Here is a 24,585-nt window from a genome sequence, read left to right as displayed (position 1 = left end):
TAAACACTTCATATTATGATTTCTCCCATTTTAGTTTAATAAGTGTACATATTGTTTCATAAGGCATATCACTTTAAAATGGGCTTTATTCCTATGATTATTATGGAATAATTGGGGGTTTTCAGGGAGTAAAGACTGTCCAGGATTTGGATTTGGTTTTATAACTTTTGTCACCAGATTTTTATTATTAATGTAAAATAGGTTGGTTTTGCTTTTAGAGTTTGTTTTGTTCTGGTTGTTTTGTTTTGTTTTGTTTTGTTTGTTTTGTTTTGTTTTGTTTGTTTTGTTTTGTTTTGTTTTGTTTGTTTTGTTTTGTTTTGTTTTAATATCAGTAGATGGACCCTGGCAGCTTTGTGGGGATCAGAGATGTGCAGAGCTGCTCTTGACGTCTGGCACCATGCTGTTGGGAAATAGGCATTTTATTTTTGTCTGATAATTGGGGCAATTTTTATTTTACAGACAATTGTTACAACAATATTGTATTCCTTGGCATTCATTGTTCAGCATGGATGTGTACACTATTTCTGTGCACACAATCCTATTTAAATTTTTGCATGAAATAAATGCTTTTAGGTGTCTTTAAAAAAAAAAAATAAAGAAGCCAGTGCAAAACTTGGTAACAATTTTGGAGGAATATGTGAATAATGATTATATCTCCCCAAGAGGAAAGGGTTTCTTGATTTTATTGTACAAGGGTTGTGAGTTATAGTCTATGCCAATATCCTGAGCCTCTTGGACATTTTTTAATTCATCCCTCTGAGTGTGAGGCTAAAGACTCATTTGACATCCAAATTCCATGCACCAGGCTCCGTGTATGCCACTCTACATCATCTAGACAATCACTCCCAAGTAAGAACTTTTACAGGGTGGAGTGGCTGTAGGTGAGGGTGCATTGCATTGCTCTTTGGGTCATTCAGTCTCTGTACTCTTCTGTGCCCTCCTCCTTACATCCATGGCATGCTTTCTATGATATCCCCCAGGTGATGGTGTTACACATAGGTCCATAAAGTTGGACCATTGGAGATAATTCACTGATAGCACTAGATTAAGTGCTTTCTAGAGCTGAAGAGTTACATAGCGAAAAGGTAGGGAAGCTGGGGAGATAGCAAAGTCCCTCTGGGTAAGCATTAGGACTTGAGTTAGATTCCCTAGAAGCTGTATTTAAAAAGATGCTGAGCATGGTAGCATGTGCTTCAATCCCCAGTGCCGGGGAGACAGAAACTTGTAGATCTCTGGAACTCATTGGCTGCCCAGGTTGCTCTAATTTTCGGTTTCTAGAACAATGAGAGATCTCAAAACAAAAATAAAACCAGTGGGTGATTCCCCTGTAGCAACAGCTGGGGTTGTCCTCCGACCTCCGCTTTGCCCGGTTTCAGAAAAGCAACTGAGCAGCGAGTCTGATGGCATAGGCTGGACAACTTAGCACTCAGGAGAGTGAGGAAGGAGGATCATGAGTTCAAGGACAGTGTGGGCTACATAGAGAGACCTCGTGTATCAACCTTTCTTCCCCATAAAAGCAACAAGATTTGACCACTGTAAAAGTGGTTTCAATAAGCTAGAATAGACCAAACAAACATAAAAACAGGGGGAAAAAGAGCCAAAGAGAAAATACAAGAAACGCACATAGATGTAATGATATATATTCATGCAATCATAAGACTTGTGCAAAAATATAAAATTAAAAACCATAATGTATAAGCAAAATACCTGTAAGGTAATTTTTTAAAAAAGCAAGCAAAGCATTGCAAGTCAACAGAACAAAACAAAAAACAGAAGCAACCTTCAAGAATATCATTGAGTTGATTTTTGTGTTGGTCATCTACTGCTAGGCATGGGCCTGCCTTTGCGTGCCAGTTGTATACCCAGTCTGACTCCATTAGAGGAAACAAAGTTCTGCTTTTTGAATGGTTGCCAATTGGAGACACCTTCTGGGTAGGAATGGGGGTTTGTGTCCACGTCCTTCTCAGTGCTGGTGCCCTCTCTGGCTTAGACATGTGCATACTGGGTACGCTTTCACAAAAGTTGTGAGTTCACATGGGCATCAACCCTGTGGTGTCTAAAAGGCCTTGTCTCCTTGGAGGTCCTCTATCCCCATCGGCTCTTACAATCTTTTCCTCTACTTTTCCAAAGTTCCCTGAACCCTGAGGGGAAGAATGTGATGGAGACATCCCATTTAGACTGAGTGTTCCAAGGTCTCTCACTTTCTGCACATTGTCCAGTTGTGGGTCTCTGTATGTGTTCTCACCTACTACAGGAGGAAGCTTCTCTGATGATGGCTGAGCAAGACACTTATCTGTGAGTATAGCAAAAGGTCATTAGGACTCATTTTATTGTCATGTTTCTTTCGCTGAATAGTAGTATTTGTCTTTCTTCTAGGTCTATGACCTATCTAGTCTCGGGTTATTGACCAAATGAGGATTCTTAGGCATGTTTTGTTTTTGTTTTTGTTTTTGTTTTTTGATTTGTTTTGTTTTTTGGAATGGACCACCTTAAATACATCAGATAGTTAGTTACTCCCACATCCTTTTTGCCCCTACTTACCAGCATGTTATTCGAGCAGATCACTATTGTAGAGCCAAGGTTCTTAGCTAGGTTGGTGTTTTCCTTTCTCCTCTGGTAGCATGTAGAGTGCCTTCTTCAACCATGAACTCGTCAGTAAGGTGCTAGGTGGGCACCAGTACAACTTTTCAGTGTTCGGTGAGGAATGTAGGTGTGGTTTTCAGCAATAGGGTCTAACCATCAGTTTGTGGAGAGCCACCAATGACCTTGGCAATAGCTTGGGTCACTTGTGGCTTCCCATGGCCATCTCCAGCCAACAACTCAATTAGATGTAAGTCATTTCTCACACTAGAGGTTTTATTTGGTGTTAGAAGATGCCTAGTTAGAGCTTTGTCTCCTATTTCTCGGTGATTCCATTTATATTTCTTTTATTCATATGTGTGTGTGTGTGTATATATATATATTTAAGACGCTTCTATGCTAGTAGTTTTCCATATGACCCTTCTATTTTTCTTTTTTCATTATATATTTTCTTTATTTACATTTCAAATATTATCCCCTTTCCTAGTTTCCCCTCCGAATATCCCCTATCCCCTTCCCCCTCCCACTGCTCCCCAACCCCTATATGACCCTTCTAATGGCCCTTAGTTTTAGCTTTCTCTCCCCATATTTCCTCTTATCCACTTCTTTCTTCCCTCTCTCAATTTAACCCCCAGGTTACAATCATTCCTTGAGAGCTCTCTGTCCCTTCATACATAACGTGCCAATTCATTATATAATCTCCCTCTATTCAGTTGTGGATAGTCCTGGGGCTAATTATATTTGATGTGAATTCTGTTCTCCCATGAGGGGCTGTGAACAAGGAATGAGTCAGCACTCAGGTGATTTCCTGTAAATCTGCTTCCCACCTTAATTTGTAAAATAAAGGAGAGCTGATGATTGGGCAGATGAAAGGGAAGGTGGAGCAGAAGATGGGGAGAGAGAAGAAGGAGAAATGCAAGAGGGAGAGGATGCAAAGGAGGAGGAAGATGAAGAAAAGCAGAGCAGAAGCACATGGCCTGAAGAAACTGCAGCTTCTAAGGGGTGGAAGATGGTAGTGTAGCAGTAGATCTGCCCAATCTAGGCACAGAGCATGTGTTCATATTAACTGTGTTGTGTTTTCATTGCTGGGGCATATTTGGGAGGAGATTTACTGCAACACTATGTATTATAAATATTTGAAAAGCAGAACCAATGGGCTATTATCTCAGCGTCACCCTCAGGACCTGACACCAACTGTTACCTTACAACTTCTGGCCAAAATTACCTCTTGTTCTACTCTCGCCTGATTAGAAGATTCTCTTCCCCTTAAGAATTAATCAAAGGTTCTTGTCCTGCACTCATTTTGAAATTCCTAATATGATTTTTAAAACACTTTTTCTAAGAAATTTGAGGCAAAAATAGGATAAGCCATCTATATGGAGGTAACTTACAGTATATTGTATACATTAAAACCCCAAACCAATTACTACTGAATTTCATTTTGTTGTTGAATATGACTCTTTGGGAGAATATGAGGACCACACAGTCTTTATCTTCAGGATGAACGTCTCTTATGCAATTTCTCCCCAAGCCTTTCTCTAGCTCATTTAACCCTTACCAATTTCTTCCCTGATGTTCACTTAAAAGTGTTTCTGTTTTCTCCTTCTAGTTTCACCACATGACTAAACTCTGATAATGTTTTGAGGTGTTCACTTTGCCCTCTCTGGTATCTATTCAATCTCTCTTTCTGTATTCAATTTTAACTTCATTCATTGACTCATTTTCTCATTATTTTCTGGTCACAACCTCCAAGAAATTGGCTAGGATTCATAAATATTGTTCCACCTTTAGAAAAAAATCCTACTCTACATAACTTTAATGTACTCTGTTTAATCTTAGCATATCTATTTTAACAGCATCTAACTGCATAAACACCCATGTTTCCTGGAGTATTATAAAAGGAATAAAGTTAATTCTATGATTATAGGTTTACAATTCTTATAAGACCTTCCCTGTGTTCCTAACAGTCTCAAAGAAGGTGTTTATCAAATTATTTCAGATAGATTTTTATTCATCTAGTACTTTCCAAAGAGGAAAATTCAAAGGCATCTCAAATTGACTTCAAAGTCCTCTACCAATTGTCAACCACAGTTACATGTTGCATGAAAAACTTCCCGGGAGTCTAAAACTTAGTGGCACCTGGGTTCCACCCCAGACTAACTCACTCTGGAGGGTAGCCTGGACCTGCTTTTGAAGCTCTTTGGAAAAAGCAAGCACCCAACCAGAGTAGAGAAGTATTTGTCTCTTTGGTTGTGAGCCTAGCCATAAGTACAAAGAAAGAATGGTGATAAGCTAAATATGTTAAGGGTCAGCACTTTGGTTGGTCTCCAACCCTATATCCTCAGAGGCGGGTGAGAGTCCTTTCTTTGGCCCAGTTCTGGATTTCTGCTTGTCCAAATATGAGATAAAAGATCAGACCAAACATGTTGACAGCAGCAGACAGGAAAAACACATTCCTCCATCCTGATTCAGAATCCTGAACACAAAAACATACAATGAATTATTAATGTTATAAATTTCTTTCCTACCAATTTTACAAGTCCTCTGCTTTGCATATTGCATTGCTAATCACACACAAATTAAGGGGCAAACACAGAACACACTTAGTATCCTGTTGGCCAACAGGGTCATGAAACTGTTGGGAACCAAATGACTCTAAAAGGCACATTGGGTCCTATGTTGTGGTAGCTACTTTCACAAATGAAAACAAATTAAGCAATACTGATGCTTCTCCAGAAATATAGACTTGAACAATTATAAATGTGAAGCTTTACAATTATGCCAAAATGCATAGTTAAGGTCGGTCCTTCTTGTTTTGTTTAGTTTTTTAGCTATTGACTTCAATCAGTTCAGCTCCTTACATGGACTTCTCAATATATTGTGAACTACATCTGACCTGTTTGATAAACTCTCCTGTCAGGCCAATTCACTGTTTCCATTATCATCCTAGTGAATTCTTACAAATTTACTCATAAATTAGCCTATAATCTAGGTCATCGAGCTGTACTAAAAACAAAACAAAATTCTGCTTCTCAGGCTGACACTCCAGTTCTTCCATCCCAGCCTGCGTCTTCATTACTGCCTTCCCTCTTGCTCAGTAGACTACACCTAAAGGCTGAGAGCTAACCTCTCAGCCCATGTTCCCTAAAGTCATACAGCTGCTCTCCTCTACCTACAGATTGATGTCTTTATTAATAAGGACCCTCAGATATTAGTTTTTCCCTTTACCGATGTTCAAACTGTCTACAATTAATCTGATTGGACTCTTCGTGACCTCCCTCTTCCTTCTCCCATCTTCATCACTTACTAATTCTTGACATCATTCATTCACTCTCATCATAAGGAAGGCCTCTCTCTTGTTTCTTTGGTTGTGAGCCTCGTCTTAAATTGCTGAGCTATCTCTCCACCCCCTCTTGCTATACCCCCAGAAGTCATGGGAAAACTGTTACTTGCACCCAAACAGCTCATTTTTCACAAAATGAATACCAATTCCCTTTGACAAACTCAGCTTTTCACTTTTCTTTCCCTGGGAAGCATGACATGACACAGTCTGATTTTCATGAACTGAATGTTCAAATCCATGCTTGCTTCCCCTGGCCATCTGTACAACCTTTGAGAGCACGGTGTATATTTTCAATGCCTAAAACAATACCTGCCACTTGCAGATGTTCAATAACATGCCCAACCTGACTGATAAGGAATCCGGTGGTAGTGGATGAGATGATTCCTGCAGTAAGACCAAATCCCCTTGAGATGCCCATGAGGAAACTTGCATATCTGTGGAGAAGAGGATTCTATGTAGAAAACCATCCATAGCAGAAGTTCAACTTTCATGAAACACATTTTTAATGGCAAGGTCATTTGGCCTAGTAGTTTTCCTTACTTAAAAATATCCAAAGAGATGTTTATTTACTAACTTTGAAATCAGCCATCCATTGAATCAATAGCTAGAATAACCAGAGAAGTCGTTTCTGTGGGAACTTTTTTCACAACAGCGTTCAGTGCAGAGGGCAGTTTGCATAACAGACAAGTTTCCAACTCTGAAGCCAAACTGTATGCCTTTAGATCCTGGCTCTGCCCTTGTGTGACCACAGGCAGGTTGCATATGCCGGTGTGCTTCAGTCTCCTTTCCCTAAATCATGGGGTCAGAATAGGATCTACCTAATGTATTTGTGACGATGACACATATTGATTTCTGAGAATGTGTTAGCATAGGTCTGGCTGGTGGTGAGTAGTCTATGTGTGGTGGCGGGCATAGTAAACACCCTGGGAATGTCCAAAACAGATGTCTGTGGCCTTTTCCCAAAACACACAGTTTAATCTCTTACCAGGGAACTTGAAAAACTTTTCTCTATCCAGAAATGAGACACGTGGTCATGGCTGTAAACCAACATTTCTACTTATCTGTCACTTCACTTTGGTTTAGTGCACATCAACAACAGACACGCTTTGCACACTGGCATTGACCCTGAGATCTACCATCACGTGAGTGGTCTGACAAAGGCAATAGACAGGTAAAGCCCTTACCTGGGGGCAACGTCTAGGGTGTTGATGATGAACCCTGAGTCACACAAATTGCTGGTCCCCGGAATGAGTATCAGCAGAACAATGGTTGCTATGTAACTGGAAGTCACAAAAGGCAGGGCCACAGCGCAAAGGGATGGAAGGAGGAGCCCTGGAGGATGGGGAATGTGTCAAGAGGCTTCTCGAAGCACACACAGGAAGGGGAGTGGTTACCTGAATCCACACACCTGTCCTTACCCAGGGATGAAAAGAGTTTTCGAACTGTGATTAAGCTGAGGAGATTCCTGGAGAGAAGGAAATCTGCCATCTGACCTCCTAAAATTGTACAGCTTGAGGCGGCAATGAAAGGCAGGGAGGACAGAACGCCACTCTGAAAGAAGGAAACGTACACAGAACATCACAGAGCAGTGTTGGGCGCCAGCGCTTCTCACACAGACTGACCTTAGCCTAACCTCTGACATTCCCAGTTGTTGGAGGCAAACTAGCACCCTTGCCACCTGGAAAGGCACTAGAGGCCAGAGAAATGACACCCGAGAAAAGGGATGCCAGTTTCTGGGGAAAACTTCTGGACCAGGAGGTACGGCAGAAGAACATGGCGATTAAGAACCCAGATGCACAGCAGTTCCACCAGGCAGCAGTCTCAGTAGTCACGGACCCCGCGGCTAATTATCTCACCTCTGAAAGTCTCAGTTCCACTGTTGTGAAATGGGAGTCATGGCACTGCCTGTCATCACCATGGTGAAGGGGAATATAATTCTATACACTGGAATATAGTGGGCAGTGCAGGACTGCAGTCATTATTGTCACAGTCACAGTAGAGGAGTGTACTCACATCTCTGATGTTAACATGCAGCACTGTGCTGATGTACGTCGGTAGGTATGTTATAATTATGGTGCAAAGCCAGAAATGACTGAAAAAACCCATGAAAATGGCCCACAGTGGTAGGCATCTGACCATCGCCTTTATGGGGACCGATCTTCTGGGAGAACTCGACTGAAAGGACATCAAATCGACATCGGCATTAGGATAGGTTACCCTAGAAACAGTGCTCTGCAGACATCTGCATGGTCCACGAGTGAAAGGAGTGGGTGCAGAGTACCTGCTGAGCCACTGAGGATGTGATGTGCTCCTTTTCCCTCACACTTATGCATGGGTGATGCATGGGATCATCATAAATCACCGTGAACCACAGGACACAGCAGACACAGCCAATGCTACCTGGGAAGTAGGGATGCAGTTATACTTCAGGTTGATTCATAGAGTGGAAGAATAATGTTTTGTCTGAAATATCACAGCCTTTCTACCCTCATACCAACGTGGGAATATTTTACCATATAGAACTAAATTTCTCTTTTCTCTTTTCTATCCTATAAATCTCCTTCTATTGAACCTTTCTAGATGCCAGTTCACAAATATAAACTTGCTTTTTGTCAATGTCAGAATCTTGGAGATAATGTGAGCATGAAAATAAATCAGTACAGCCAAGGCTTAAGGATCCAGTGTTTATTCATAGCCATATATGGTCTTATCAGTAATTTTTTTTTTGGCACACATGTCATTGTCTTGTTTTGGTTTGTGTGGTTGAAACTAAAGAAAAAGTTGTTATGCATACATGAAACCACTTGTCACGGTGTCAGTCATTGTGGCACAGAAATATTTCAATATGTTTGCAAGAGGTGGCTATTTGTATTCAAACTACAGCTCTCTTGTGGAGTCCAAGCAGGAGCAGTTTTTCCATGCCTGATTAACATGTGTGAAACAAAATGACTGGGACTCACAGTATTAGTGGAAGAGTTAGTGCCTCTCTCTGCCTCAGGAGTAGGCATCATTTCAAAAATACTCTATGTTAAAAGATTTTGAAAACTAGTTGTTCTTTAAATCCCTTCCACACTATCTGGTTAATCTGTTGTTTTACTGGGAGCTAAATTTCAGATACTATGATCGCCATAGCAATCTGGAAAACATTATATAACGGATCCTTTGATCTAAGCATTTCACAGTTTAATGAGACAAGAAACATCACATGTCCTGAACAGAAAGTGCCAATAAAAGATCGTAGAGGGGAGAATGGCTGGACCTGAAGAACAGGCTGCAGAACGCTCCGTGAAGGAAGGAAGATCTGAGTTAAGCTTTCCATGATTCCCTTGATAGAGAACAGGCTAAAGGCATATTGGATAAATGTAATAATTATTACAAAATGTGTAGACACATTGAAGGTGCTCTCAATCAGCTTTGATGTCTTAACTGCAGAGCAGCAGGAGACCAGGCACTCGAGGAGTGATGGTAGAGGTACTGGGAGGTGTGTGTGTGTGGCAAACAGGAGAGGCGTTGTAACTGATTTCTCAAAAGCTTCTCAGAAAGCTGCGGAGAGTGATCTCATCTACCCTGTGCTTATAGATTGGCCGAACCTCTGGAAAGTATGAGACCAAGATTCATGAACTATACTAAGAAAGCTACCAATCTTCAACATTCTTCATAATTTTCCATTTAGCGAAGAAACTGGGGAGAGGCTGAGTGATGTCTATCTGAAAACAAAGAAGTAGAAGTGTTAAGACAGACAGTGACTCACCAAAGATGTAGAAGATAAAAGGCCAGCCCAGTGCCTGTGAGATTAATCCTCCCACACAGAGGATGATGAAGGACCCAAACGCTGCCCCTAAAGGGAAGACAAGGGGGAATCCTTATGGAGGTAGCAGTGGCTAAAATGTGAACATTGTCCCTAGGCTGGTTTGGAATTATTAGGTGATGAGAGGATTTTGTTCACTAGACTCTCCCAACATCATGAGAAATTACGAGCACTGTGCCTACTTCAGTAGCTTTGTACCAGCAATGTGGTCAACTCTTAACGTCTCAGTTTATCAGAGAGACGAGGCCAGCCTGGCCTATAGAGTGAGTTCCAGGACAGCCAGGGCTACACAGAGAAACCCTGTCTCAAAAAAAAAAAAAAAAAAAAAGAAAGAAAGAAAGAAAGAAAAAAAAGAAAAGAAAAGAAAAGAAAAGAAAAGAAAAGAAAAGAAACGAAACGAAACGAAACGAAACTCTCTATAAGTCCAGCTCACCATGGTGGAATGTGAAGCTGGGTGCAGAAACACAAAGACTTTCAGAATTAGAGAGGCACAGTCCCTATGTTCAAGGAAACTTTGTTCTAATTGGTGAGAGAACAATGAGCAAAATTTACTATCACAAATGTATTCCAGCTGGATTACAATGGGACCTTGGGGTCTACAATGACAAAAGCAACAGCCAGGCACAAAGGCACGTCTCTGTAATCCTAGCACTCAGGAGTCTCAGGAAAGAGGATTGACATGCATGTGAGGGCACTATGGACTATGTCAATAGAACCAGGCCAGCTATGGCTGTCTAGAAAAACCTTGCCTCAAATAAGCAACAACCAAATAAACAAAGCTGAAAAAATATTATAGCTATGCATTTTACAGGTTCACAGTAGGAAATGCTTTTTACACAGCAATATTATACATATTTAATGCACACAAGCACTTGCACATACAACCATATATACAAACCTAAGAAAGTTTTCACGACTACATAGTCACCTGCCCAGTGTGGAAGGAGTTCATTCAATTCTATTCAATTCTTTTCTTTTCTTTTCTTTCCTTTTCTTTTTTCTTTTCCTTTCTTTTCTATCAATTCTATTCTATTCTCTCCTTCCCTGCTCTATCCTCTCTGTTCACCTTTATGTTTTAAATACTAGATGTTGCTCCCACTCAATTGGTATCACAACACAGTTCTATTCTTCCATTTGAGAAGTGATATTAGAATGTAAAGACAATAATAAAATTATAATGTACAATGGGAACAGATAAAATTAAATTGACTGCAACTAGAAGACTAGACAATTATATGAAGAAGGCAGTATATAGCTGTGGGTTTAACAAAACCCGGGGTATAGAATCTTTTAAAGACATGAACCTGTGAGCTGAGAGCCATGGAGGAAGTAATGACAGCTGTGGACAACTCATGCTACCAGATCCTGGACTGCAGAGGGAGCTGAGTGGGTCAGCACATTGTAACAAAATGCCTGACCATTTATCAGTATAAGAAAGTGAGTCTTTATTCGATATTTGTAAGGGGGCACATTTGTTAGGGTTAACCCTAACCCTAACCCTAACCCTAACCCTAAACCTAACACATGGAACTGCCTCAGCAGTACAAAAAAATAAATTAGCATCAATGAAAAGAGGAAATTCAGCCAGAGAAGAAAGACTAGCAGGTAACACTTGGAGATAGACGAAGCCATGACAGTGGTGGCAGAGTAACAAGCAGGAGGGTTTCTGTAAGGGAACAGAGTGCAGGGTGTGGCTTCTGCTGGACCCATGAGCAAGCTGTTGATAGAACCTCAGATCTGTCCTTTACATATGTCTTCTCAGGTCCACAAGCTGCTGTGCAGTTGCCCCTGAGGGGGCCTTGGTGAGACCACACATTACGAGGGTCCTTCTTGTATTATGACCAAGAATGTGTGCTCTGAGAACAAAGAGCCTAGGCTTAAATCTTGGTTCTACTACTTACTGTTTGTTTGTGTTTGGACCACTTTCTTAATCTCTACATACACTGACTCCCTTCTCTGTGAGATGAAAGCGGGAAAAACAGCATCCACCTAAGAGAGTTACAGGAGTTTCTTAGCTCAGAACACCAGAATGGCGTGGCTATTTCACCTTCCAGTCGGTTTTGCTCTTGGCCCCTCTGAGTCCTTACTTTGCGCTCCAATATTTTCTTGAAATGTGAGTGCAACATGGTTTTCATTTACGCATTTCTTCTTTTCTTTCTTGAAACAGAGTCTCAAGAAAATGTACTTTTCTATAATACGAGCTGAGTTCAAACTCGCAATCCTCCTGCCTCTGCCTCCTCAGTATTAGGATGACAGACAATAGCCACTGTGACCAATTCCGTTTCTACCTGTCGTAAAGCTCAGTATTTTTTTCCCATCGGGCCTTAGCCTTTGACTGATGTAGGTCACAATGCTTGGCCTTACTCCTGAGCCTGAGGCTTTACAGCACAGATGTATGTTTCTCCTTTGTTACACAATTGTCTCATCTTCCTCTATTTTTTTTTCTTGAATATTGAAATCACCTGCGTCACAGAAGAACAGAGCAAAGCACAACCCACTAACACACTTACACATCCTCACCTGAACCCGCAATGCTGGTGAGCTTGCTCCGTTCAAGTGGCGGGGCCCACTTTGCCCAAATTGTGAACTGACCAGTCCAGGCCATTCCCTGCAAGGAAAGTGATTGAGACCTTTGTGGTTTTGCAGATGTCGGGAATCTGTATCCCACTCAGTCTGAGAATAGTAGCGGGGTACCTGTGCCATCCCCTGGACTGTGCGAATGACGATGACCAAAATCACCCCAAAGTCGGCAGCCAGTGGAGTAAACAGCGTGAGCAGGGATGAGACGAGCAACCCAGCGCCAAGGATATGCTTTGCTCCAAATATCCCCGCTAAGTATCCACTTGGTATTAACGTCAGTATGATTCCATAGCTGATAGAGCTAAAGATGATGCCCTGGGTCTCTGTGCTCCACTGATAGACAGCAGCCTGGAAAAGACGGGAAGGGTGAGAGTTAGTAGTCAGTTAGCAGGAGCATCCTCTTTGCTAAAAAGTCCTGATCTGAAAAACTACTTTACACCTAAAGTTGTTCTGTATTCAAGAAAATCTATTATAATTCTATTATAAATACTTAGTTTGATTTACAGGTTTTTTTTTCCCTCAGATTTTTACCTAACTTATTTTTGTTTGCTTATTTGTTTGTTTTTTACAAATAACCAACTCTATCCCTAATTTGTTTCCCTTAATGGGAGGGAAAATTCTAAATGTAAGAGATAAAGAAAAGAGATAAAGATATGTGATTATGGAGTTAGAGAGATGTCTTGGCTGTTAAGGGTACCTGCTGCTCTTGAAGAGGACTCAGGTTTGGTTCCCAGAACCCATGTGGTGGCTCACAAGTGTCTGTAACTTTAGCTTCAGTGCATCTGATGTCCTTTTGGCTTCTGAGAACATATGGGACACATATTTGGAAGGTATACATACATACACACTGGCAAACTCACACATAGAAACATTAATACATCTTTTTTAAAAAGATAAATGGTCTTTTTAAATAAGATAGATGAGTGTCTGAGAACAGCAGCAAGCCTCAGCTGGATGGCTTCCATGCTAAAGAGCTTCTTTGAAAATTCAAGTGCCACCGACTCTCACTGAATAAAATGAACACAACTTTTCTGATTTCTTATAAAAAAAAATCAAAATCACATTTAGTTGTTATGTATGGTCTGCCTCGAAGAATCACGTGACTAAGATATACATTATGAATGAATAACTCAGTACTTTAATAGTCTCCAGGGATCTAGATCTGATCACCAAAGGATGTAACACAAGAAATACTTTGTTAACCTGAAATGATGTTTAGCCTCTGGGCATTGGTGGAACAAGCCATTAAGCCCAGCACTAGGGAGGCAGAGGCAGGCAAATTTCCATGAGTTCAAGGCCAGCCTGATATACATAACAAATACTAGGACAGGACAGCCAGGGCTATCTAGAGGGTCCCTGTCTCAAAATATAAACAAGGAAAAAAGATTATTATAACTCAGAGTATATGATTCATATTAGAATTAACATTTGAGGGTAGACGTAAATAGAACAGAAAACTTGAGGAAGAAAAAACAGTTTAGGAAGATTCCAGAGAGGGAGCGATTTTGAGGCATCTTTTGAAAAAACAAAACCAAAAACAAACCCGCCTGGGATTTGTGTGAAGAAAGCAAGTAAGACACATTCCTGTTGGATAAAAAGCACATTTAGACTTGCGGCATCTGGCATATGAACTCCTCCCACACTGACAGTGACAGTGTCTGGCTCTGAGCAGAGTTCTTCCTCCGCCACTGGGGGATCGGAGTGTGTGGAGGAAGAAGACCAGGCTCTGGTGGGATGCAGCGTGTCCAGACAGAAGTCACCTTGAAGGTGCCTTGAGTTCCCAAGCACGGGAGTGTGAATAGTAGGATAACACAGTCCTAACTCATGGATTATAGGGATGGTATGAGGACAGTCCTAACTCATGGATTATAGGGATGGTATGAGGACAGGTTAAAGGATGCCTTCAAAAATAGGGTATCTTTATGGTTCTTACAGAAATATGCAATGAACCTGTGATAAAGGTAATATTTACCTCATTGATAAGTGAGGAAACTGGTAAACATGGTAACTTATGAAAAAAAAAAGAGAATGAAAAGAACCACTCATATCTAAGCTGGACAGAAATGGGGGTAGAATTTAAATAGATGACAAACTGCCTAACTCAGCCACAGTCAGGGAGCTGCTGACTGGAGAAGATTCTCCACAGGACTAGAATCATAAGCATTTCTAGTCATCCTATAGAATTTGCCAAGCTATAAATAGCTTAAGAAATAATGAGAGCTGCAGGGACTCAAATAGAATGGGGCAATCCAGAAGGGTTCCCTCGACAGTAACTAGTTTTTCTCTGAAGAAACTCAAGTAGTTTATTAGCCCTATTTTTAATTTTTTCTTTCATTTTTCTTACAACATCTCTATAATGTTACTTCAGTGAAAGATTATTATTATGACAGACTCAAGCAAAGGCTTGAAAATCATTTCAGTCCTTTTCAGTTTATGGTTGGATTCTATAATCTGCAGAGTCAAGACTGAAGTGTCCCTCCCCTGTTCTTGTCTGTTTTCTGTCAGCACAGAGCCCTCTCTCCACCGCACTCACCCGGGAACTATAGTCCTTGATGCCTCTGCTCCGGTTGCTGATGAGATCCATCCCAGGCCCCTCTGTGGACACATTAGCTGGGTCCTGGTGCTGTGTGCTGTTCACCATGGCAATGATGGCAATGCTCAGACTCACGCGCTGCGTTATCATGGTGAAGTTGGAGAAGTGCATGATGAGAGCCAGCGCGTAGCGTAATGTGCAGAAACCCGACCCTAGGCAGGACACAGGGTTACACAATGAACACCGGAAAGGAAACTGCTGCTCTCCATTTCTGCCGCGGTTACATATGAAAGAACTCCAGATGACACCAAACAAATACTACTATCTTGGTTTTTGTTTCCTCTTGTCCTTTTCTTTTTCCTTTCTTTTTTATACTGAAGACTGAATCCAGGCTTTGCATGTGCTTACCAGGCAAGCAGCCTACCACTGAGCTTGGTCTCCAGCCCCTTTTAGAATGCTTTTAAGGCTGGTCTTGTTAAGTTGCCCTGATTGGCTTTGGATTTACTTTGTACCCCAGGAACTTGCCATCTCTCCTGCCTCAGCCTTCCATGACAAGGAAACTATAAACCAGTTGTCATCAGGCTGAGCTAATCCCAATGCCCACCTTTTATCAACCTATGTCCTCTAAACACTGTCGCTGTACTATTTTGCTGGATTTAAAAAGCATGATGAGTTTGGAATCTTGCAAATATTCTCTAAAAGTGTGGGGACAGATGCCAAGGAAAGGGAAAAACCTTAATGCAAGGATTTTGTGCTACATTTCTCTAAAATAAGACAGTGGGAAGATAACGGCAGAGCTGACCACGAATGGCACCCCTCTGCAGTGCACAGAAGCAGCCCATCTCATCTAGTACATTCATTTCTCACAGAGCTTGTGAGATTTGACATGTCAGCTGCCTTTCAGAGATAGCACTTCTCAGTTTGCAGATTCTCCTTTGAACTGTCACAGAAATAACATTCTTCTCCCCTTTCTGTTCTGAAAGTTGTCTTCTCCTCCTTTTCATTTTGTGGCTCAAACGAGTCTGGAACTCCTAGGCTCAACTCACACCCCCAGCTCTGCCTCTTGAACATCTGGGGCTGCAGGTGTTTGCCACCACGTCCAGCTGAGAGCTGATATTTCACAGTACTATGAGTACTTCATTGACTTCCCCCGCCCCTGTGTATTGCTAGACCCTGCCTCCATGGTTTTTCAGCTTTTCAAACAAAAATGGAAAAGAAATTTTGCTAGACTTATAGGTAAAATGATACAAAATAGTATTCAATGGAGTTGCAATACACATGCATGTATTTATGCATTCATTGTATTTGTATAATGTACGTATAATGTGTGATAGTCTATGTCTATTCCCAACGAAATAAAGCAATGGGTTGGTATTAGAAGGAGGTCCGTGTGACTGATGGCTTAGGCTTTTTTCTCCTGCATATTTGGAAGACTATGACTTATGAGACATGAACAGGATCTGTGAAGAAACATAAAAATAAATGGAAGAAATTTCCCAGTAGCCTCACGGGTAGAACTAGCTGCCTACAAATGAATTATTTTGATATCAATTTAAGTTGCCAAGCTCAGAGGAAGTGGCTAGACATTGGACAAATGTGTCCCACAGGGATCTGTAAACCAGCTAAGCTGGCTGTTTGCTTTTAAATCACTTGTTCAGAACTCATTGTATTCCTTGGCTAGAGGATTTAGTGATCATTTGGTTCAATTTCTGCAAGACTAATCCATGGTGTCTCCTAACAATAAAAAAGCAAGTGGCATCTTGGGATTGAGGTTGGGTCTGATGTTCTACTATCAGCATCCAGGAGTACAATATAAAGAAAAGGCAGGGAGAAGACAGCTATCATGAATGAAGTAGCTGGGGCCAAGCCCTGAGTTTTCTCTAACTACCTGCAAACAAGGACAGCACCTTACCTTTCCTGGTGGCAGGCTTCTCATCCATTTTGTTTCTCTGGTGAATGATGTGCACTTTGTGCCGGGGTTTCCCTCTGCCCCAAACCACTTTCACCACGACGACAGGCTTTGACCTATGAGAAGAGCATCGTGCAAGAATGACACACAGCCTCCTCCTCTTGCCCATGCTGCCTCTAGAGATGAGGAAGAGGTAGGCATTCGCTGTTGGCTTGTTGGTTCGTCTTCACGACGTCCACATTCTGGCTCTTGTACATTCACTGGCCATGCTTTCAATGGACTGAGTTTTTAGGAGGAACTCTAATCTTTGGAGCAAACTCTCCTACCATCCAGTGGTGCTATGAAACTGAACGAAGGACTGAGCAAAACCTTTATCAAATCACAGAGAACCATTCAATGCTAGGAAGTACCATTATTTAGAGCAGACCGAAACATAGAACAGTTAAGCCCAAGAGCTGAAGAAGATCATTCCAGAGCAGCCTTTACTCCCATCCTGACCATTTTCTCTTTTTCTGTTCCCTTTGGGCAAGCACAGTGTTCTGTGGCATCTTCTTTGAAGATGCTACATGACCTTCACGCACTGTGATGCTCAGTGGTAATGGCCAACCTGGTAGAATCTTAAATCACCTGGAAGGTAGGCCTAGGGGATCCCTCATGTGAGACTAACTTGATTATGTCAACTGAGGTGAGAATCAGTCAGTCGTCATTCCCTAGCAGGGGACCCTGAACTTCGTAAGAGTGGGGAAAATGTTGAGCATGCATTAGTCACCACTTCTGACTGAGGGCAGATGTAGTATGAGCATCTGATGCCTTGACTTTCCTTCTGTGATTAGAGTATTTTTTTTAACTACTCATAAAACGAGCATTTTATTAAGCTGACAATATCTTTAAAACAATTATAAAATTATACTGAATGGAGGGTTTCTGCTGTAATCATAAATTAATTTAGCTACTTTAAAAAGCCAATACAATCTATGGCTCCAAATTTGGACGTGTGTAATTCAGTGTTTGCATCTCTTTGAGAGGGATACATACATTTGCTTCCTTTAGGGAAGAACACACCTTCTAAGAGTCTTATAAATTATATCCATTTGAGATTGTATCTTCAGCAACTGTTAAAAACACCCGTATCATATTTCATAATCAGGATCTTATACTTTCTGAACTCAAATTTAAAGAGATATTCCCACCCTCTTAAATGAACTTAGGACAGAAGGCCGTTATGGAAGATATAAAGAATTTTATCCAAAACTATCTATTGTAATGTGTGCATATGTGAAGGTGCATGTGGAAGCCAGAGGTCAGACTCACATGTCATTTTTCAAGAGCTGTCCATCTTGTTTGTTGAATTAGTGTGTGTCACCAGGACCTGGTTTTGCAGATTGGGCAGGGCTGCCTGGTCAGGAAGTCTCAGGAGTCCCTGTCCCTACTTTCCTACCACTAGGAGAACAAACACATGCCACCAAACTTCTGTTTTGTTTGTAGGTGCTGAGGTTTGAACCTAGGTCTCTTGCTTGTGTAGCAAACACTTTACCAATTGAGCTATCTCCCCAGTCCAACTATGTCCTTAAAGAAAGGTTAATAGATAGCTAAGACATAGGAGCCAAATTAGTTAATAAGTAACTATTAGACATCTAAGTTTTGAGATATTCTTGGGTGTTTTTATTTTTGTTTGGATGGTTGGTTTGATTTTTTTTTTTTTTTTTTTTTTGAGACAGAGTTAGAGGACCAGGCTGACCTTGAACTTCTGATCCTCCTATTTCAGCCTCCTGAAAGCTGGGGTTAACTGAAACTGTATTGTATCACAGTGAACCCTCATGGAGGCTCAACTGCTATCAAGAACGGGTAAGCATCAGAGCAGATGTTGGCTGGTTGCTCTGACCTGAAAGGCTTCCAAGTGTGACTTGAATCTGGATGAGGCAAAAGACACAGGTCTTCTGCTCCAGGTATATGCTTCCAGGTACAAAATGTGTGCAGGACACTAGACAGTTGCCTCATCATTGCAGTTCACAGAGCCAGTGCCCAGTCTCCCAAAGGCCAGACTGCTTGTTTTTCTATTTATTAGAACAGCCTCTTCCCTGCCCCCTTAACATTGTAAACTTACATATAAAGAACAATAGCTAGCTTCATTTTGAAATATTCTAAGTTTTAATAATTTATTCCCCAAGGAAATTTGGTGATAAATGTGTAAGTTGAACTTTGATTTGGATATTAAAGAAAAACCCTTCAATTATCTCTTGCTTTTTTTCTGTTAGTGGAACTGTATTATTAACCTATTCTGCTCATTCTGTTTAAGTCTCATGCAAAAGAATGAATGGTCTTAACACCCTTTTGTTTCTCCCAAGGATTGACCCTAGTACCTCATGTGTCCCAATCAAAAACTTTGCCTCTGAGTTATATATTCCATCAGCACTGGGCAGAGAGCGGTGGAGAGGTGAGAAAGTGTGTGGTGGGGGGAATGGGCAGGGGAGTCACATAGCTTCTACTGTGTTCAAGTATTTGAATTCTGTCTTAATAGCCTTCCATTGTTTTGTTGTTGATGGCTTCTCCTTTTCATAAGTATAAAAATCAGCCATTTGAAACTTTAGCCTTTCCATAATGAGATAATGAAAACCATGCTTCAAAACAACCATCAGGGCTCATGAAATCACAAGCCATTAGTGTCACTGATGAAGACAGTACACTCATTCTAACTGTAAACCATTGAGACCATGGAAAATTTCAAAGACCTTCCCATTCTGGGAAGCAGACCTAGAAACACAGCTCACACAGTTCAGATTAAGTCGAAGCAAAATTTATATTTAAAAAGGGTTGGGACAATATAGATTGTATTGGAGAAAAAGGGAATACAGACATTATGGTTAGGCATAAGGCACACAGAACAGGTTTTATTTGAGGGGAATGGTGATATAGACATAGTTGCATAAGGGACTTCATCCTAGTCTTAGTCTAGAACTCATTACTTTGTTGCAATAATGTTTCTACTGCTCTTTGAGTTCCCCCAACAACCTGCTTATCTTTTTTGTTTGTTTGGTTGGTTGGTTTTTTTGTTTGTTTGTTTGTTTGTTTGTTTTTGTTTTTGTTTTTTTTTTTTGTTTTTTCGAGACAGGGTTTCTCTGTATATCCCTGGCTGTCCTGGAACTCACTTTGTAGACCAGGCTGGCCTCAAACTCAGAAATCTGCCTGCCTCTGCCTCCCGAGTGCTGGGATTAAAGGCCGGCTCAACCTGCTTATTTTGCATAACTTTGCCAGCCCAGTCTCCTGATTTAAACAAAGCAAATGGTGCATATTGTTCAAATATCAGGAGCCAGAAACTCAGAGTCTCAATTCCCACTCTGTGCAAACCATAGCAAGTTTCATAAACTCTTAGAGCCTTAATTGTTTCAGAGGGAAAGAGAGGACAATACTACCTCATGGGACCGTTTGCATGAGGAGAATGCCGAGGTGTGTCCCTCCAAGGAGTTCTACATTGTCAAATGTCACTGCCATTCACAGCAGCAGTGACAGCCACTATGCCCCCACTCACTCCATGTTAGAACCTCTCAGATTCATGGGCAAATGCAGGCATAGAGCAAATAAAAATATTTTAATAAAATGTTTTGTTTTAAACTTCTTTTTTAAAGTGCGATCTGCCTTGGATGAGAAAGCGCTCAGCTTCCCACAGACTGAAAAGAACAAGAGGGAAAAAAAATACCCCTTGAGTGCCAGGCAACTCATTAGCTCTCTACTTTTCTGAGGGGCTGAGAGGTCCCTCAACCAATGTTAAATCACAGTTAAAAAAAATTGTTTGAAGACCCCAAGGGGAAAATTCTAGACAAAGTTATGCCAAAAAGCCAATTGCACAGGTGTAGCCTCCCACAATTCTACTTCCTAGTTGGGATTCTCTCTGGGTAGCAATTCCACTTCCTAGTTGGGATTCTCTCTGGGTAGGACAAGAGAGAAAGCTCTCCTCACTAAATCCTGTCCGCTATGGCTACCAGTCATTGCAGGCACCTACCGTAGTCTCCTTGGGGACCTCTTAACTGTACAAAGGCAGCAAGCCTTCCAGACACATTCAGTTGTCTTGATTTTCATCTTAATCAGGCTTCTGCCAGTCTCCTCATATTGAGAGGCAAGATCGAGTGTATTAAAACCGGAAAAGACTCATTAAGCCCATTCACGAAGCTCAACTTTGTCTGTTCTGTTTCAGTGTTTTCATCCAAAACCAGTTGTACACATCTACATACCACAGTCAGTACTCACAGGTTCCTCCGGCTAGTGACCACGATTCACAGTGGCGCTTGACACCAGTGGCCTCTCAAACCTTAGAGTCTTGATTGGATTGTTATTTTGTAAGAAAGCCTCTTCTCCAGAACCAGACACCATTCCCAATGGAAGTCCTCACGCAGCAGTTGGTGTGATTTTGAGTTCTCTTAACATTACTTCCTCCCTTGAATACATCTCTGGTAGCTTCGTAATTAACATCCTATTTACAAGAAGAAAAACACTTACCGTCACCATTAAACTAGTATTTAAAGCTCTAGACTAGAAAGCTAGCTTGAAAAAAGGTGTTCCTGTGTCTTCCTGTCTTCCCAGGGCAACGTAATGAGTCACGTGGTAACAGTCACCGCCAGGTTTGACCCTGTGCTCTAGGGACAGAGAGAGAGTCTGCATTTGGCATGGCTGCTTAATTTTTAACTTCACTTTCAAGTTCTCACCGACCTAGTGAGTATCTCAACGATGTCACTATATTTTTCTGCTTTGAACTATGCGCACAGCCATTCAGTCAACAAGCCACTTCGCTGAAAGTGGAAAGAGGCGGGGAATGGTAGCAGGAGCGGGACTCCTTAGCCTGAATCTCTGAGGTCATCCCCACCTTTACGCCTAGAGCTTTCTTCATCTGCAGACAAAGCACCCCGCCTGTTAGAACTGCCTTCTACATGAAGAAACAGGGTTGAAATGGGCGCAATGGCCAGTGATTGATGGGACTAACGAGATGACGTCTATCTGCTAGCAGGTAGATGGCCTGAACGAGATGGTCCTGCCGAGGGATCCAGTCAATCAGCTAGACTGTCTTCCATCCTCTGGTGCCCACAGTGAACAGATGTGAACTTGTGACTCTGAGAATTCCCCTGTTCCCGACCTTCATTTTCTCTGGCTCCTCCAGAGAGATGTGGTTTTGCTTGGCTCCTGACTCCTGGGTTTGTTTTGTGGCTTTAGGTTTTGGAATGTGGATGGCGATAGATCTTTCTAGTTAGTCTCTAGGCCTTCCTACAAACAAGGCGAAGACCTGCCTTCTCTGCGTTTCAGTACCAGCTGAGCCTCTGACCCCAATCCTATCATCATGGTCCCCCAAAGAGCCTATGCTGCACAGCTCCGTAGCCAGTCTTACTGGTCTCTATTCATTTTTGTTTTTTGTTTTTTTTTATTAAAAAAATCCAAACTATATTAGTTTTCTTATTTTTATTTATGTGTCTGTTTGTGTGACTGTATGGCATGCATGTGGGTATCTAAGGAGCCCCCCAAACCCTGGAGCTGGAGTTACAGGTACCTGTGACTCCTCCCTCAAGAGGGTTCAGGAAACTAAACTCAGTACTCCAGAACAGAATGTGCTTTAAACCACTGAGCCATCTATTGTGTCACATTTTCTGGTGGGGCATGAACAAAAACCTGCTAACTCAGATTGGGAACATATGACCAGCCAAAATAAGGATACCATCAAAATCCAGCATGGCAAACTCCTGAGTCTTATTTCGGTTACTTACAAGGAGTAGAGGTTAGGGGTCGCTTATAAGAGCTGCAACTCCAAAAGCCAAGCCCTGGATGGGTGGCAGCTCACAGAATTCAGAAACCTAGAGAGTACTACACAGATACCTAAGCTTCCTTGAGTTTCTTTTAGGCTGCTTATCTTGTCTCTGTGTATTTATACTTAGACTGGATGGGACCAAATGTGTCTGGTAAATTTCAGGGATTTCCTGAAGCCTTCTAACTGTTTAAGGAGGCTCCCTGCAGTATGTAATGTTTTACCTCTCTTTGAACATCTTGCGTCTTAAGGAACATCCCTCAAGATGAATGTTCATCTGGCAGGACATTGCCATACAACACCATCTCTCTAGCTCCCATAATTTTCTACTAGTGCTATATTAAATCAGTAACAGACTTGGAATGTTTAAAGCAATATATGCTTATTCTTACAGTTCTAGAAGACACCAGACCAAAATGCATTACACTGGATCAAAGTCAAAGTGTCTGATGAATTGAGTTCCCCCCAGAGGCATGCTGTGGTAGTTTACAGAAGCCTGAATAGAATAAGACAGTAAGTTCTCAGTAAACAATAGCTTTTTAGAATGAATAGATTCTTGAGTAACACACACAATGAAAAAAGTCAAGGTTTTTTGGAGCTAGCTCAAACTCCTTACCATGCTGTGGTTTTTATATAATACCCCATTGCTAAGTAAACTCATTACAGGGCACACTTAGACCATTTATATTTGGGGGGGCTGAGGCAGGACAATTATGAGTTCATTGAGCTTCATAATAAATACCTAGAGATATATTTCAGTAGTAGACTGCTTTTCTAGTTTGCAGGATACCTCCAGTTTAGTTCGCAGTACTAGAAAAAAAGTTGAATATCTTACATCTGTAACATTCATAAACATCAAGAATAATAGAACAGAATAGGCGAAGTCTTAAAAATATAGGTTTTTCTAGATTGTTAACAACTGTCCCCAATTAACAGCAATACTTTTTAAATTCTTTTTAATATGGTATTTTCCACACATGATGCTTCTTTTCCGAGAATATCAATTTGTTTGATTTAATGCCTGGCCCATGATCTACAGAGCTCAAAGTCCACTGAGTGAGGCTGTACACAGACAGACACCTAGGAAGAAGGGTAATGAACTCAGGCCACGCAGTCTTGCACAAGGTAGTAGGAAAGAGCAAACAAGGTCTCCTGCCAACTCTGCAATGTCAGAGGAAGGCTTCTCAGAGGAGGTGGAGCTGTGGCTGGTTTCATAGGCTGCATAGGAGAAAGACCATCCATGTTTCCCCATGATTGAGGACTACAGCAAAACCATCAGGGGAATTTGGTAAGCTGATTCCAAACATGATAATTCCTTTCAAGAAATCGATTGCTTTTTCCCAGTAGTAGAAATAGAATTTCCGGAATAAAAATAGAAAAACATCGTAATGTTTCCTGCAACAAAAACAATAGAATGTTTAAGACTTACTTGAACAAGAACAGTATGAGTCAAAAGGAAAATACAGCAACAGATTATTAAAGGACACAAGGCAAGCTCTGTCTACATAGAACTGTGATGGTTTGAATGATCAGTGCCCACTGCAGGATCAGAGATTTGAATGTTTGGTCTCCAGTTTGGTGGTGCTGTTTGAGGAGGCGTAGGAAGTGTGGCCTTATTGGAGGAAGTGTGTCAGTGGGGGCCTTGTCAAAGCCTCGAGTCATTCCCAGTGAACTCTCTGTTGGGAGCTTGAGTTTGAGGTGTGGGCTCTTAGCTCTTAGCATCCAACTCCAGCTTGGCAGGCATATCTGCAACCAACTGCCACGCTGTGTCCATCATTACAGACTCTAAATCCTCAGGGACTGTAAGAACAACAACAACAACAACAACAAAAACCTATTTCTTCTATATTTGCCTTGGTCGTGTGTTTTATCATACTATAGAAAAGTAACTGAGACAGGAATCAAATACTGTATTCTTAGATAGAAAAACTTAATATTACAAAATACTAACCCTCTCTAGATGAATAAAGCACTGAATAGACAATTCAGTGGCTATGGGAGTAAAAGAAAGTATACGGAGAATGACATCACACCAATGAGGGTGGGGACT

General features: G+C 41.4%; 1 protein-coding gene across 3 annotated transcripts; it reads right to left on the bottom strand.

The window, feature by feature from the left end:
• Positions 1-4,012: 4,012 nt before the first annotated feature.
• On the bottom strand, positions 4,013-21,355 carry Slc17a2 (solute carrier family 17 member 2). 3 transcript variants are annotated; one of them, XM_021215870.2, is made up of 12 exons: positions 20,996-21,355; positions 16,757-16,869; positions 14,845-15,056; positions 12,426-12,659; positions 12,252-12,339; positions 9,675-9,761; positions 8,205-8,323; positions 7,937-8,098; positions 7,342-7,474; positions 7,108-7,255; positions 6,267-6,357; positions 4,013-5,056 (listed from the first exon to the last, which is right to left on the bottom strand). In XM_021215870.2, the coding sequence occupies exons 2-12, from the start codon at positions 16,782-16,784 to the stop codon at positions 4,922-4,924; spliced, it is 1,437 nt and encodes a 478-aa protein (XP_021071529.1). In that variant the 5' UTR covers positions 16,785-16,869; positions 20,996-21,355; the 3' UTR covers positions 4,013-4,921. The 3 variants fall into 3 exon arrangements, with proteins under 3 accessions (XP_021071529.1, XP_029403141.1, XP_021071530.1); XM_029547281.1 differs by having other exon boundaries at positions 21,245-21,348; XM_021215871.2 differs by having other exon boundaries at positions 4,571-5,056; positions 6,233-6,357.
• Positions 21,356-24,585: the final 3,230 nt, after the last annotated feature.

Source organism: Mus pahari, chromosome 16 (assembly GCF_900095145.1).
Source record: "Mus pahari chromosome 16, PAHARI_EIJ_v1.1, whole genome shotgun sequence".
NCBI lineage: Eukaryota > Metazoa > Chordata > Mammalia > Rodentia > Muridae > Mus > Mus pahari.
Note: the sequence above shows the minus strand (reverse complement) of the source record. Positions and strands in the feature narration are given on the sequence as shown.